Here is a 14,666-nt window from a genome sequence, read left to right on the forward strand (position 1 = left end):
GATCCTCATAGCTCCGCATTCAAAGTACCATCCATCTATCCACGCTTGTGCGAAAACTTTCTCCACTTGAAGTTGCTTGAATGAATGCAAAATTGTTAAAATGAAAAATCGATGTACCAGTAGCAGTATGGCGTCTTTTTGGTTTCGCCTCCATAAGCAGATTTAGAATATCTGCAAGCCCTACCATAAAAGCCTGCAAGAACAAAAGGCAAAAATGAATCGACGTCGGCATGATTCGAACATGCGCCCCCGAAAGGAATTGATTTCTAGTCAATCACGTTAACCACTCCGTCACGACGCCTGCTTGATTACATAATTTCAAGGCCGACGTAAATGAATATATATAGCTGCCAAACCACCAGGTAACAGTAAATTCGTTAGATCTCCATCAGCCAATGTGCGAAGGGATTTGCAGAGCATCAAGCAACCTACCAAAATATTATTCTCGGCTTCACCCCTAAAAGGAACGACGATCCTCTTTCAATATCAAATGGCTCACTGCATTTAAGCATCTAGGAATTACAGACGACATCCAGCGAACGATCTCTCTCGCAGATGAACTTTTCTATCAACGGAGCTGTTGGCTGCGTAAGATGCAAATATGTCCATACGGATAATAATTCGCTGTGGGAGATTTGTACACTGATTGAATTAACCAGAGTTAGAAAGTCCCTCTGACAAACAATAGACAGAAAAGAACACGCGACTAGTTGTCTTAGTATTTTGGTATTGATACCGGCTTTGCCCAAGTTACTGGAGTTTCGAAGTTGACATCCATCAACTTTCCAACATTTACAATTGAAGTGAGAGCATCCGCCTTCAAACTCGATACATAAATTCCAAGTCTATTACTGGCTACTGGTGCGGCTACACAGCTGCGCGGTGAATATCGCCAGGAGGTACATACATAATCCCGATGCTTGAGCATTCAAACCCACGTCGGCCCCGCACCAACGTTCATGCTCTCTTGCCGTTCTCGACTGCATGATGCATCGAGATGGCGAGACCGACCGGTAAGCACTGAGAAGACGGCTGAACATGCAATGCGATATCCGGCCTTCTCGGGATATTGCATGGGAACGTATCACAGAGCAGGGGCTGAGTGAGTGCCACAACAGCAATAGATTCTATAAATTCAAAATTGACGGCAATATATAATGTGCAGCTACTTCAAATACGTTCTATTCATTCGATGATAGCTATTTAGTCGGCAATACAAAACTGCGGAACACGTTTCCTTGGAAGATTGCACCCTCCTTCTTGTTTCCTTTTCCCCTTCCCCCTCCGCATGGATTGGAATCTTGTTGGCTATCCCTCAATACCCGAGACACCGGGTGATAATCTAGACATTTTCCGGCTGAACCGGTTGGAACATATTTTACCGGTCTGCCTTTCTCTATTCAGATCAAATCAAATCAAATCAAATCAAATCACCTGTTAAAGAAAAGTTATTGAAAACAATTCGAGGTGTGTTTGTGTGTCTGCGTATTGACACGACCCCCTTTTACTGATAGAGTGAACAAATAACTCGCTCGGGTTGATCATTACCTATCTTATCGGATAGTTAGAATTTATAGTTTTGAACTCATCCATCCATCTATCCATCCACGATCCATCCATTCCACCCCCATCGATCTTTTCCGCCCCGCGGCCCCTCTCATCTCAACAAGGACCGGTGGACATTCGCGTTTCGGTATTTGTTGTCTCCCGTAGAATTCTTAGTGTCTTCTCCACCTTCACTTCCGACAAAAATAACATAACACGATCAAATTGGCGACAACAATCCTTTACTCGACATGTCAAGCCGAAAGAGAATATCGCAAGCTTGTAAACCATGTGGCATTAAGAAAATAAAGGTAAAATCCTACTGTCTACAGTACAGTGTACACGCGAGAATGAATCTAGCCATTGACCAGCCAATTCACAGTGTGATGGCGGGGCTCCCGTGTGCGGTCCTTGCCTGAAGAGAAACGGAGAATGTTCTTATGGTATATCAAAACGTGGGCATTTCCCCCGGAAATTCAATGATGATGGAAGGTGCGTAATTAAGTGAACGATCTACATGTAATCCCTTGATACTTATTGAAATATATCAGCCCAAACACTGCCGGTCGTGAAAACTCATCTAACCCATCGCCTGTTCAACAACCATTAGGTGGTAGCCGCCTCCCTATTACGTGCTCTGATACACCACTCACTCTCCCAGGCTCTGTTAGGCCATCTTTAGGTTATAGCCATAGCTCATCGTCGCAAAAGAAAGATGCCGGACCAAAGAAGTATCCCTTCAATGCTGAGGTAACGAAGCGTTTGTTTCAAACTTACTTCGATTGTATTCATCCAATGTGGCCGATTCTGTACAAACCAATGTACACTTCATTCGATTATACGTACCCTTCACCAAGTATCCCAAATGTCTTAGCATGTGCAATGTTCGCTATGGCGGCTTGTGTAGAAAAGCTTCAACCTTCTCCGCAGCCATTCGATGACCCGCACGTTATGGGATCTGAAGAGCCTCGCTTTTATTTCGACGAGTCCTTGAACTTGCTACAAAGAGGCAATGATACCAGCGATAAATCTTTGAAGAACGCTTTTACTCCCTCAATCGTAAATTGCCAAACATTGACAATCCTTTCACTGCAGCAACATGGAGTAGCTGAATATTCCAGAGCGGCGATTTTCTGTGGACTTGCGTCATCAATGGCTATCGAGTTACGATTGCATAGACCTCACGAAGCGCATGGCCCACAGCGTGAAATTCGCCATCGTCTCTGGTGGAATCTATACATCCTCGAGAAGATGATTTCTTGTGAAATGGGGAGACCAGTGATGCTTAGAGTCGAGGAAACTGACACTCCATATCCCTCTACATCCGAGGCGGATGAATTTGAACTACTTCCTAGTAGAATGAAGGGACAGAATACGACTAATATACATAGTGTTGGCAAGATGCATACACTGTCAGTCCTTGTGACGACTATTCAACTTTCGGTCGTAATGGAAAGACTTTCGAGAGAGGTGTATGGATTGATAAGCCGGAGAGCAATCCGGGATGACCGGAGTTTTGGTGAAGGAAAACGCATGGAATTATGGTCTTCTTTTCAAAAGTGGGAGAGTGATACTGAAGCTTCTCCCTTGCGCTTAGATTTGAGCAGTCATTTGACATCAGTCCCTGGTATCGTCACTAACTATGTTGTAAGTGTGCAATCTGTTGATGTCCGGTCTTTGCTCACCGAATCTAGATTATGCACTCAGGGGTGATTCTTTTACATCGCCCTTTCATTGCTCGATGGATATCAAACCCTGCAAATGCCAATGCTTCAGCGCACCCACTCAAGATTTGCCTAAATAGTGCGAATGCAATTTGCACTATCTTAGAGAAGTACTTTGATGTTTTCTATGGCCTGCCATGTGACATGGTATTTAGTATTTTCACAGCTGCAAGCACGCTTTTATATCAATCAAAGCAACCAGACGGAGGTGATAATGCAGAATCACAACGTCGTCTTAAGTTGTGTATTCACTGGCTTTCTGTTCTTGGGAGAAGTTGGAATAGTGCTGGAGCTCGTCAACAGATTTTGGTAGATTGTAAGTCGTTGATTCTGCAATTCACAAATTTGTGGCTAATTTTTGAAGTATCAGCAATGCCACGAGATGTTAATATGACAACCCTGGTTAATGCAGCCGCTGCTGTCGATGCCCAGGAGTCAACATCCTCGCAGCTTCTATCTGAGCAGGAATCAATGTATACCCGACACTCGACAACAGACAATACTCCTGGCACAGCGAAACCTGGAGCAGCAGAGGACTGGGAATTCTTGAGAGGATTTGGAGATTCATCTGATGAATTTTATATTCTAGATGAAGAACTTCGAGTTTTACTTGAGAGTGATCAGCAGTGGAATCTCTAAGTCACATAGCTCAATTCGTCAAAACGATATCATTACGCTTATCAGCCTCGGTTCTATAATTCTACCACCTCTACATTTCAATAATTCCGATAGGTCCATTATATTCCCGTCTTCCAAAGCAGAAATAGAATATCGCACCGAAAAACAACCATCCACCCATGACAACCACGCTGTAATTCATGTTCTGTGCGGTGACAGGTTGCACACTCGGAAATGTGCAGAATACTATCGCCACGAGAAGCCAAACAACAGCAATAACATTGACTATCAATCCCAATGTGTCACCCAACCTGAATGGTCCATATTGGCTTCTCCTGATATTCTTTCTGCCATAGATTATCATGTAGATAATTGGCACAAGATAGGAAGCATACATTCCCAGAACGGACATCGATACGATGGCATTGAAGGCAGTACTATTTCCGAGGTATATCAGACCAAGCAACATTTCTACCACAGTCAAGGCTACAATAGCACGAACAGGTACTTGTGTGGTCGGGCTGATGTGAGCGAAATACTTCGAGTATGGAGTTGCGGAATCACGAGCAAACGCCCAATATGTTCTTGAGGTTGAGGTACAGCCGGCCGCGTTGGCGGCTACTGCAATAAAACAGACGACTAGGACCATGACAGTTGCTCCAGCGGTATTATTCGTTACGTTTTGATACAGCTGCATGAACGGGAAGCCAGTCGGAGATGCAAGTACTAGAATTACAACAACTATCAGTGATATTTCTCATACTAGACTTTCCGAAGGTCGAATTTTGCTTCATCAGGGCGTTCACAAGTGGAAAGCATGAGAAAAAGAATTGCTTACATTCGTTCAAATCGCCAAGGGAATACAACAGTATGATGCAATACCCAAGTCCCAAGATTCCATTCACAGCAACACTTCCGACCATAGCAATTGGAACATCTCGTGCGGGGCGTGGCATCTCTTCTGCTAAATGACAAGCCGCATCATAACTTTGTGGAATAATTAGCATAACGCAATAAGAGGGCTAGGATACAACTTACCCAAGGAATGGATATACAGCACTCAAGAGACCCACAAGCCATGATACCCCGTCACTTTCCCAGCCACTGGTATTCGTTACTTCGGTAAAAACAAAATGAGCATCGTGCTTGGGTGCCATTGCTCCAAGTACTGCCATGATTGCTACGAGACCGGCTAAATGTAGAATGCCTAAGACTATCAGTTCTGTTAGAATATCTTACTGTGTTTTGGAGAAAGCTACCTGACGCTAAGTTTGTGTGTGGAAGTATCTTCGATCCCCATATATTCACAGCAGCAGAGTATAGAAGGACCATCCAGTAGAATAGCATACCCTGCCATCTTGTTGGCACATAGCTGTCTGGATTATTGAGTGTTACGAGTCCTTGGAATTGCAGTCCTGCGGAAAATGCTGCTGATGCTGTAAGAACAATTTGCCCACCGATGGAGATCCAGCCTGTGAACCAGGATGCAATCTTCATCTGGCTTTTTGGGGCCAGAGCAGCGACGAAATGATATTGTCCTATGTCGTGTCAGCATTAGACAACATTCTTGAATGAGTTTGTTTGTTTGGTTATTACTTACCGCCAGCTGTCGGCCAGATGGACGCAATTTCGGCTAGCGATGATGATATCGCCAAACTCCCGATCAACGAAATACAGCTATACAAATGTCAATAAGATTAGTCTCTTTCGCGTGTCTGATATGACTTACTAGTTATAGAAAAGACATGGAGCTCCGCCATTTGCCAACGCTGCTGCTACAACGCTGGATAATGCTTCCCAAGTTGCCATCAAGCAAAGACATAATGAGCCAAGTGACCAGACCGAGAAGTCTTTGCGTAATTCCTCTACATGCCCTGCTACTAGAACCTCCCCCTTTTCTTCTTCTGTTCCAATGAATGACGGCCGGGACGCTTTCGTCATGTCCTCTTTTTTGTACTCGGTTTCGAAATCCATGTTGAAAGAATACTTAACAATATATGTCCCCGAATCAATACTGTTGAGGTTGTTCGTACGATGCCAGAATGAAAAATTTGTCAAGTAATTAACATAAACATTTCAAATCAAGGTAGACGAGAAAACGAGCAGGTGTAGGACACTCCAGGCCTATCTCTATCTCATATCAAACCTCCAGCAACAGAAAGCGGATCCTTTCCGTTATCAAGTCCATACAAGGACTGTAATTTTGAACAGTCATGTTGAACTAGTCCGAAAAAGCTTAATAAGATTGAATGCTGACGTTGAGACGAGAATGAAACGTCTGCCATGTACAATCCTCACAGCATAACAGCCTAGCAGCGCTAGTGGATTCTATTATTTGGGACAATCGGTCATGGGATTGGCGATAGGTATTAGCTAGCGATACCGGGTATTCGAGAGATACCCGTACCCGTGCTTCAATGACAGCCGAGATAACCGAGATAAACGGATGGATGTTTGTATCTACCAATCATGTGTGAGCGTGCAATCGGAATAGCTGTATTTTATGTAATGTGTATCCTTTCCAAGCCGGGTAAGTGATGGCAATGTTGGCACATAACCGATAGTCTGAAAGTTTACCAATGACTTCGTACCACGCTTTGTAACTATATTAGTTTGTTTTCCCTCTCAGCTGCTTTACATTTCACATCTTTCTTCATATTCTTTATTCAGGTTGCACAGTAAAGTTGCATTCGTCAGTCTATTCATTGGATTGATTTTTTGTCAACCAGAATTCAATATCATTACCACCATAGCACGAACCACACAAATAACCCCGCACCATGGCCCCTCCAACCTCCAGACCTCACCCCCTCACCCAACTCTCCCTTCCCGAATCCAACATAGCCCGTGATACCATCTTGGCTGCCCACAAACCAGCCCTCATATCCTTCCGCACCATCGCGCTCGAAGAACCTCTCAAAGCCGAGCTCCAAAAATTTCTAGAAATAGAACATGCCGGCGCTTTAGACGCTTCAACTCCTTATCCCAAGAGACTCGCAAGAGTAACTTATGATGTTATTGGAAGTAGTAAAATACCCAAATATCACGAGAGTCTTGTGGATGTCGAGGAGAGCGTCGAGGTGGACAGAGAGGTGGTTAGTGAAATGCATCATGCTATGTTGACTTTGTAAGTCATATTCCTCATTTCCATTTTTCCTACAACACAGCTAATACATTCTCCAAGAGGCGAATTCGACGAGCTAGTCAAAGCTGCCTGGGCATCTCCCATCTTCAAAGAAGAAGTTGCGAAGCTGAGTATCCCAGAAGGCTTCGAAGTTGTCGTCGAGCCGTGGCCATATGGAGGAAGTATGACGGAGGAAAATCCTCGATGCTTCCAAGGTCTCTGTTTTGCCCAAGACACTCGGAACAAAAACCCAGATTCGAATTTCTATGGATATCCTCTCCCTTTGATTCCAGTCATGGATTATTCCACAAAGGAGATTGTCAGAATTGATAAACTCGCTACGGGGGGTATTGAAGATGGGTTTGAAGTGGGCACGCATGACAAGGAGATCTTGAAACATTGCAAGCCGTCGGAATATGTACCGGAGTTGTTGGAGAATGGAACGAGAAAGGATATGAAACCTATTAATGTGGTGCAACCCGAAGGAGCAAGTTTCACGGTTGGAGAAGATGATAGTTTGGTGGAGTGGCAGAAGTGGAGATTCAGAGTGGGGTTCAATCACAGAGAGGGAGCTACCATTCACGATGTGCATTATGATGGTAGAAGTGTTTTGTATCGATTGAGTGTTTCTGAGATGGTGAGTTTGCTTATTTCTTGAATTGTGTTCGGATATGGTGCTAATGGTTCTATGAAAAGACTGTACCATACGCAGATGCTCGATCTCCATACTACCGCAAGCAAGCCTTTGATTTCGGAGACGGCGGCGCAGGAAACTGTGCCAACAACCTCGAGTTAGGATGCGATTGTCTAGGTGTCATCAAGGTTCGTATTTCCTTCAATCCATCATCTTAATTAATTCACAATCTCTAACAATCTCAGTACTTCGACGGCACCAAAACCGAAAGCAACGGCACCGTCTCCACAAGCCCCAACGTCATCTGTCTCCACGAACAAGATGCCGGCATCGGCTGGAAACACACAAACTGGCGTACTAACCGTGCAGTCGTTACCCGTCACCGCGAACTAGTCGTTCAATTCATCATCACCCTCGCCAACTACGAATACGTCTTTGCATACAAGTTTGATCTTGCCGGTGGCATCACTGTTGAGACACGTGCTACGGGTATTGTATCCGTCGTCTCGATTGATGCCGGTAAGACAAAGAGTGAATACGGAAATGTTGTGGCTCCTGGTGTTTTGGCACAGAACCATCAACACATCTTCTGTGTGCGTATTGATCCTGCTATCGATGGACCGGCCAATTCAGTCGTGATTGAAGAATCCCATGCTGTGGCTGATAAGAAGAGGAATCCATACGGCAATTTCTATGAAGTTGTTACCAAACAAGTAGAAAAAGCATCGTGGCTAGATGCTAAGCCAATGAACAACATGGTTGTGAAGATGGTCAACCCAGGAAAGCAAAATCCAATCAGTGGAAAGAATGTAGGATACAAATTTATGCCAGAGGCGACGCAGTTGTTGCTTGCGCAGGATGAGAGTATACAAGCTCAGCGGGCGAGATTTGCTCAACATCACGTGTGGGTTACGAAATACAAGGATGGCGAATTGTATGCTGGTGGTAGATACACGCTTCAGAGTCGCAAGGAAATTGATGGAGTTGGCGATGCAGTTGCGAGAGGAGAGACTCTAGGAAAGGATGGTGAAGATGTGGTTGTTTGGAATTGTTTTGGGTTAACACATAACCCAAGAGTGGAGGATTGGCCGGTCATGCCGGTGGAGATCCATGAGTTGAAGATCAAACCGGCAGATTTCTTTGAGGCGAACCCATCGATTGATGTTCCTAGCTCGAGAAACATGTCGTCCAAACTGGTGGGAGAAGGAAGGACGAAGAAAGATCAAGAGAGTTGTTGTAAAGCTAATGGAGTCAAGTCGTGACTGGGAGGAAGCTTGAAATAAGTGAAAAAATAGATAGCATTTGTACAAACAGCATTGCGAATTAGAATCTTCTCATCTCGTAATCTCTAAGAATATGATATATTCAAACGTGTACAGGGAATCAATACATGGACGTTTGTTGTCACCTCGTGCATCCTCGGAGAATGAGATACTGATATAAGCGCACGATAATGACCAAAAAGTTATCTACACTAGGTACCTAAAGCCTCACAAGACACTGGCTTTTCCGAAAGTCTATAATACAATGCAACATATAGCACACTTTAACAGTTGCCTAAAGTCTGGAAAGCGGAGACGAGACGTAACAAGGATGTGAGACCATCTTCGAAGCTTGAAGCATTTTGAGCGCGGAAAACAATCGCACTCCACTTGCAGGAGCAAAGCAATTCACTAGATAATCAGAAAGCGGGAGTATGATAGACGTAAGTCTTAATTCTATAATTTGCGATGTTATGAAGGCGAACTCTTTCTATCTTTCATCACAGCTGACCTCTGGCGCTATTCGTGATGTGGAGTTACGGTCTCGCTATTGGTAGCCAATCCATTATTCTCAGCCAAGTCAAAAGTAAAGCCTGCGAACTTTGCCAACAGCGTTGTGGGTGAATTAAATGGAGAATTGGCTTCATGTTGATACGCAGATATTTTCTATGGCTTTCTTGGTGAAAACAAGGGACCAGAATGCTTCGACGTCTGGGAAAACCACACGGATGTGTATCAAAAGACATCGTCAACTCATGCTCAACCGATAGAAACAGTGAATGACTTTGGCCATCCACTAACAAAACCAGACTGATCAGTCTCCATACCGGATGAAACATCATCATATGGAAAAGCATATCCCCGGCCATGGTGATTTGCTTCATGAACAAGTCGAGCATAGTGATTGGAGACCTTGTGTCGATAAAACTCTGATACTCTTTCCTTGTGTGGCTGATGATTGTTGCTTAACAGTGTCGATCGATTGAAAGCCGCACTAATACGAGCTGTAAGAGGTCCTGTCGGCCCATCATTGTTGGAAAATGGGCCAGAACTACAACTAAAGATATCTGCAGTAGATGGCTTCGAGAAAGTCGCTAGGCCAGGAAATGTTAATTGCCCGTTACCTACACGACCCTCTACCTTTCCCCATTCAGCTTGGGTGTCGATAATCAATGGTGTGTGTGTATATTTATCCCACACTTCGTTGACGTAAGATTCATAATAGCCATCAAAACCCGGTTCATGATTGGGGCTTAATACTCGAAGTTTTCGACCACCACTCTCTACAACCAATTTGTCCCACCCTGCGCCGTCAATCTGACTTTGTGCTTTTAGGCCTTCACAGATAGTCTCTAGACCATCTGCTTTCAGACCATGAATTTCTTGTGGTCTACCGTTTTCAGGTATAAGTTTCATAGAAATTGGCAAGCTGACAAAGTCGACATAACTATTGCAAATTAGCAATCTTGCAGAGTACTGGGCGATGGGCAGAACTACCTTATATTGGCATAAATTTGAGTTTGATTGAACGTAAACTCGCAAAATGCCCAGTTGGTGTTAATATTGTGATCAGAAGGATTGGTGACAGATGGCTCAACCAATGCCGGTCCTGGGTTGACAAAAAACTCCAATTTCTTGCCTATTGAGAACCAGATCCTTCCTCCAGCAAGAAGAGGGATTGTGGCAATAGTGGTACTACCTTGTTTCCCCAATTTAATAGCACAATCTGCTGAAAGTGGGTGCACAGTGTGGGGTGGGGAGTCAGGGTAATATGGTGTCTTTCCATCAGCTCTCAGTAGAAAGACACGGTTGTTATTGTTTAATGCCAGCCCCGTGATATAAGCATAAACTTCATCCGAAGGGTAACGATTTTGTAGTTGAATATCTAGAGTTTGAGGCATGATAGTATGTATGAAGATAAAGCAACAGTAGACGTGTAGCAGAAGTTTCGTGTTGACGAGTTAGTGAAGCTTGTATATGGCATATGGGAAGAAAATACAGAGAGTGTAATCTCAGAACTGTGGGGTAGTGAAATCCAGCATTTAACATGAAAATGCCCAATGACGTATGTAACAGCCGACTTTCATGAATTGGATGTCTTTAAAATGTAAGAGATAGGAAAGATATTAGACTCAGCCCCGTAATGGTGGCGCCTTATGAGTTACCGAAGTTTGGTCTGATTGTGCCATGGCACAAGTTAGAGAAGAGATGTTGATGTGTAGACGAAACCACGAGGTAAAGATTCATGCCATGGTCATTTGTTAAGTCCTTCATAGTGATTGGTTTTGCGACTTGATGTGGTGAGAGGGAAATAAATGAAGTGAAGGCAGAAGGAAGAAGGAAGGTTTGGAGAGGGTTTCTTTGAAGATGTTCAGCAGGTCCAAAGAGATATCTAGAACATAGGTCTAGTAATGAATTTGTTTAATGACGCTCCGCTTGGCCACTGCCGTGGAGGCTTTTTCGCTTCGCTCTCGAAGATTAATTTGAACGTCTTGGCTGTTGAGTGAGTAGACAAGGAAAGGGGGGTTTGTTTAAATATGTCCTGAACAGATACATACAGTATACCGTACAATATTGGAAATGTTAGGGAAACCAAAATGTGAATGGATGACTAAAGTGGTATCATGTGACTACATCATGTAGACGAGCGGTGATGACTAATAGTTCCACACTAGCCTTGCACACAAAACCCACCCATCATCTTCATAGTTTTCCACCTTTTTTTTGTCCCGAAGAACGGCAACCATCAAACATCATCAACGCAATCAACAACTGCTGCACAATCAAAAAAAGCACAGATAAACCCCTCGAGTATCAAACCTTGTCACCTTGTCATCTATTTTTATATAGGTGACGGTCTGGGGAACAACAGCCAAAATGGTATACGATTGGGATAACAAACAGGATATATGCTATAGTATGTATATTGAAGAGAAAAAGTCATTGGAGGAGATTATGGAATACTTGAAAGAAAATATGTCATTTAATCCCTCGTAAGTTTATATCTTTTTATATCTTTATATCTTATCAAGCTTCTTCACATGGCACTGCGCTACGAGCTATAATCATAGCAGTAGTAAATTATGACATCCATATCATCATGCATCATATATCGATATACCCACCCGTACCACTCGCTTTGACAATCATCGCGATTGACCGTCACTGACATTTTATAAGTAAACGCGCATTTCAAACCCAATTCAAAAAATGGGGTTTTCCTTCGAAACAAAATCCTGCACACAAGAACGAGCCACTCGTTCAACGCATCAAAGAACTATGGGACATCAATACATCACAGCGCGATATGGTTACCATTCTCGAACGAGAGGGTTGGGATATCAAGGAACGTGAACTCATGCGCGTCAGAAATAAGAATCGCTGGCTTCTACGAGTACCTAATGGGAATAAATCAAAGAAACAAACGGATCAGGATGTGGAAAGTCAACTACAACAGGCATTTTACAATAATGGAGCAATGCTAGAGGGAGAACAACAGATGGAAGGGTCGATGGAAGGGCATATGGAAGGGTTACCACCAGCTTCATCCATGTCCAAGGAAGATTCCCGAGCCGAATCCCCGCCACTTAGCCCTGAAGTCATGCAAAAGAGAAAAGAGCGTCTATCCAAGTTAGCGGCCGAATCCGATGAAAAATGGAATACTCGCAAGCGTCGTCGTCGAACTCGTGGCTGGGCTGGTCTCCCAGCAGATCCTCCAGGACCTCCCCGATTCCCTTCCGAAACCACCATCGATGAAAGCAAAAATTTCTTGAGACTTGATAATCTTTTGTATCGTGATATAAGGGCTAGATTTCAACGCATATGTGAAGAAGCAGGTATCATAAAGAAGACACTCGCTGGACCCGAGCGTTGGGAAGCTGCAAAGGATAGCCTCATACAAGAGAGTGAACATCTACAATCAGTCTTCTGGAATACGCAAGAAAATTTGGATGCAAGAAAGCTGGCTCTCGATGTTGTTTGCGGCGACGTGACGAAACGAATGCGAACATTGGAGCGTCGTATGACCATTGCTGAAGCCAAGAATGCGTTGGGGGTAAATCCAGAACAGTCCAGGGAACTTCGTAATTCTTTCTATCAGATATTGAAAGCTGATCATTTCACCAGTAAGCTTGAAGCTGGAGAAGAACACTGGCAGGAGCTCAAGACATCCTGGATCAATGGCTCAGAGCTATTACTAAATCTACTTGCTGGGGGGGACGCTGATCCTCAGCACGCGCAAAGAGTTAAGGCAATGGAGGTCTTATGTCGAGATGTCATGAAGCGTCTTCGGGATGACCAGACTAAACGTGATCCAACTAGGAAGAAGAGAAAGTTCGAGAATACTTTCCAGCCTGATCAAGCTATGGACCAATTCCACCACAGCCAAGAGGAAACTCCAGACTTTCAACAAGACCCACAGGAAGCTCTCATTCAAACAGCAGCGCATGCTCATGCCCACTCGCAGAACCAAGTTCAGTCACATATGCAAATACCAGAATCTCACATGCATACACAAGCTCGTCAGGCCCACGCTCAAGCTCAAGCCCATGCTCAAGCTCATGCTCAAGCCCAAGCTCAAGCCCAAGCCCAAGCTCACCAACAAGCTCAGGCTCAGGCTCATGCTCAAGCCCAGGTTCATCAACAAGTCCAGGCTCACGCCCAATCTCAACCTCAAGCTCATACGCCTGTTATGGTCAGCCATGGTAATATGCAGAATCACCCTGATATGCATATTGATCCATCTCAGATCGATCCATCTTTACTTAACGCAGCCTCCAATGATCCAAATTTAATGGTTCGTGGGATGCAAACCCAATTTGCGGACCCCCAATATACAGACCAACAATTTGTCAATCAAGCTGCACAAGCATTCCCATCTGTAACTCCTCCATCTCTACCAGTTTACATTCGATTGCACCCAGAATCAGAAATAACCGCCCCTAATCCGTTATGGATTGCGATGCTGAGCGGTACCTCTCTGGAAGAACTACATCGGGTAGCTACAAGCAAATTCCCAAATACATTGGTGGGTCGTGTCGCCGGATCTATGGGAGGATCATCTGAACAAGAAGTGACCATACCCATTGACAATGACAGTGAAATGGAGGCTTATTTGGGCACTTGTGTGAAGCCACACTTTATTGTTGAGTTGTTAACTGGATGGAAGAATGCCTAGACAAATGGTGAGGGGTAGTTTATTGATTGGGATCACAACGGTGTTACGGCAGGATGGGAATGGTGGAGTTTACGGTGACCTGCTTACTCTCCTATAGGAAGAGGGCCGGAGCGTTTCAAACTGGTGATGAAAGCGTGCTATATTGTATGCAACCCTTTGGTTTCAGTTTCTTAAATGAAGAACAGCGGGTGGAGGGACGATAGACTGATGACCTAGACCTAGGCATGCACTCTTTGCTCCATAGTTGATACTGTACCGTTTCCCTTCAACTGTTAATATTCTCAATCAAACCAATCGTTTTAATACAGATAATTATTACAAATCATAATTCAGAAACTTTCTCAAGATAATGATCAAAACGCACTATTCCCCGTCAGTATCTAATCAACAAGTAATTAAGCACCATGACTGGACTGACAGACTGAGCAATTGATGCAATGGATTACGTGCTGAAAATGTGTGGGGAAGCGAAGCCTTCCGTTAAAGCTTGGATGGCTTTTGGATCCTCAGATAGATAAATTATTTCCGAGCCTTGCGAGATAAGAAGTATTTATACTACCACCACCGCGCAAACCCAAAACCC

General features: G+C 44.0%; 5 protein-coding genes across 5 annotated transcripts; 3 read left to right on the top strand and 2 right to left on the bottom strand.

The window, feature by feature from the left end:
* Positions 1 to 1,505: 1,505 nt before the first annotated feature.
* Positions 1,506 to 6,500, top strand: EAE98_012338 (uncharacterized protein). Its single transcript, XM_038959963.1, has 6 exons — positions 1,506 to 1,856; positions 1,928 to 2,037; positions 2,097 to 3,192; positions 3,240 to 3,585; positions 3,634 to 5,090; positions 5,143 to 6,500. Exons 1-5 carry the CDS (start codon positions 1,797 to 1,799, stop codon positions 3,906 to 3,908), a joined length of 1,887 nt encoding a protein of 628 aa, XP_038803658.1. The 5' UTR covers positions 1,506 to 1,796; the 3' UTR covers positions 3,909 to 5,090; positions 5,143 to 6,500.
* Positions 3,979 to 5,861, bottom strand: EAE98_012339 (uncharacterized protein; the record flags this gene model as incomplete). The annotated part of the gene is made up of 6 exons (XM_038959964.1): positions 3,979 to 4,613; positions 4,726 to 4,874; positions 4,926 to 5,094; positions 5,147 to 5,425; positions 5,488 to 5,564; positions 5,617 to 5,861. The coding sequence occupies 6 exons, from the start codon at positions 5,859 to 5,861 to the stop codon at positions 3,979 to 3,981; spliced, it is 1,554 nt and encodes a 517-aa protein (XP_038803659.1).
* Positions 6,501 to 6,667: 167 nt separating the features above from the next.
* EAE98_012340 (uncharacterized protein) lies at positions 6,668 to 8,907 on the top strand (the record flags this gene model as incomplete). Its single annotated transcript, XM_038959965.1, has 4 exons — positions 6,668 to 7,014; positions 7,072 to 7,648; positions 7,708 to 7,833; positions 7,891 to 8,907. The coding sequence occupies 4 exons, from the start codon at positions 6,668 to 6,670 to the stop codon at positions 8,905 to 8,907; spliced, it is 2,067 nt and encodes a 688-aa protein (XP_038803660.1).
* Positions 8,908 to 9,033: 126 nt separating this feature from the next.
* EAE98_012341 (uncharacterized protein) lies at positions 9,034 to 11,427 on the bottom strand. The gene is made up of 2 exons (XM_038959966.1): positions 10,405 to 11,427; positions 9,034 to 10,354 (listed from the first exon to the last, which is right to left on the bottom strand). Exons 1-2 carry the CDS (start codon positions 10,806 to 10,808, stop codon positions 9,667 to 9,669), a joined length of 1,092 nt encoding a protein of 363 aa, XP_038803661.1. The 5' UTR covers positions 10,809 to 11,427; the 3' UTR covers positions 9,034 to 9,666.
* A 357-nt stretch (positions 11,428 to 11,784) lies between these two features.
* Positions 11,785 to 14,083, top strand: EAE98_012342 (uncharacterized protein; the record flags this gene model as incomplete). The annotated part of the gene is made up of 2 exons (XM_038959967.1): positions 11,785 to 11,900; positions 12,088 to 14,083. 2 exons carry the CDS (start codon positions 11,785 to 11,787, stop codon positions 14,081 to 14,083), a joined length of 2,112 nt encoding a protein of 703 aa, XP_038803662.1.
* Positions 14,084 to 14,666: the final 583 nt, after the last annotated feature.

This window comes from Botrytis deweyae (assembly GCF_014898535.1).
Source record: "Botrytis deweyae strain B1 chromosome Unknown BDEW_064, whole genome shotgun sequence".
NCBI classification, from domain to species: Eukaryota; Fungi; Ascomycota; class Leotiomycetes; order Helotiales; family Sclerotiniaceae; genus Botrytis; species Botrytis deweyae.

What these genes read in the sequence shown, in the direction of transcription:
- EAE98_012341 (XM_038959966.1), bottom strand. Translation starts at nt 10,808, where the DNA reads ATGCCTCAAACTCTAGATATTCAACTACAAAATCGTTACCCTTCGGAT. An exon ending in CAAATTTATGCCAATATAAG is followed by an intron (nt 10,355 to 10,404) that starts GTAGTTCTGCCC and finishes AATTTGCAATAG; the next exon opens with TTATGTCGACTTTGTCAGCT.
- EAE98_012338 (XM_038959963.1), top strand. Translation starts at nt 1,797, where the DNA reads ATGTCAAGCCGAAAGAGAATATCGCAAGCTTGTAAACCATGTGGCATT. An exon ending in GTGGCATTAAGAAAATAAAG is followed by an intron (nt 1,857 to 1,927) that starts GTAAAATCCTAC and finishes GCCAATTCACAG; the next exon opens with TGTGATGGCGGGGCTCCCGT. An exon ending in GTATCGTCACTAACTATGTT is followed by an intron (nt 3,193 to 3,239) that starts GTAAGTGTGCAA and finishes CACCGAATCTAG; the next exon opens with ATTATGCACTCAGGGGTGAT.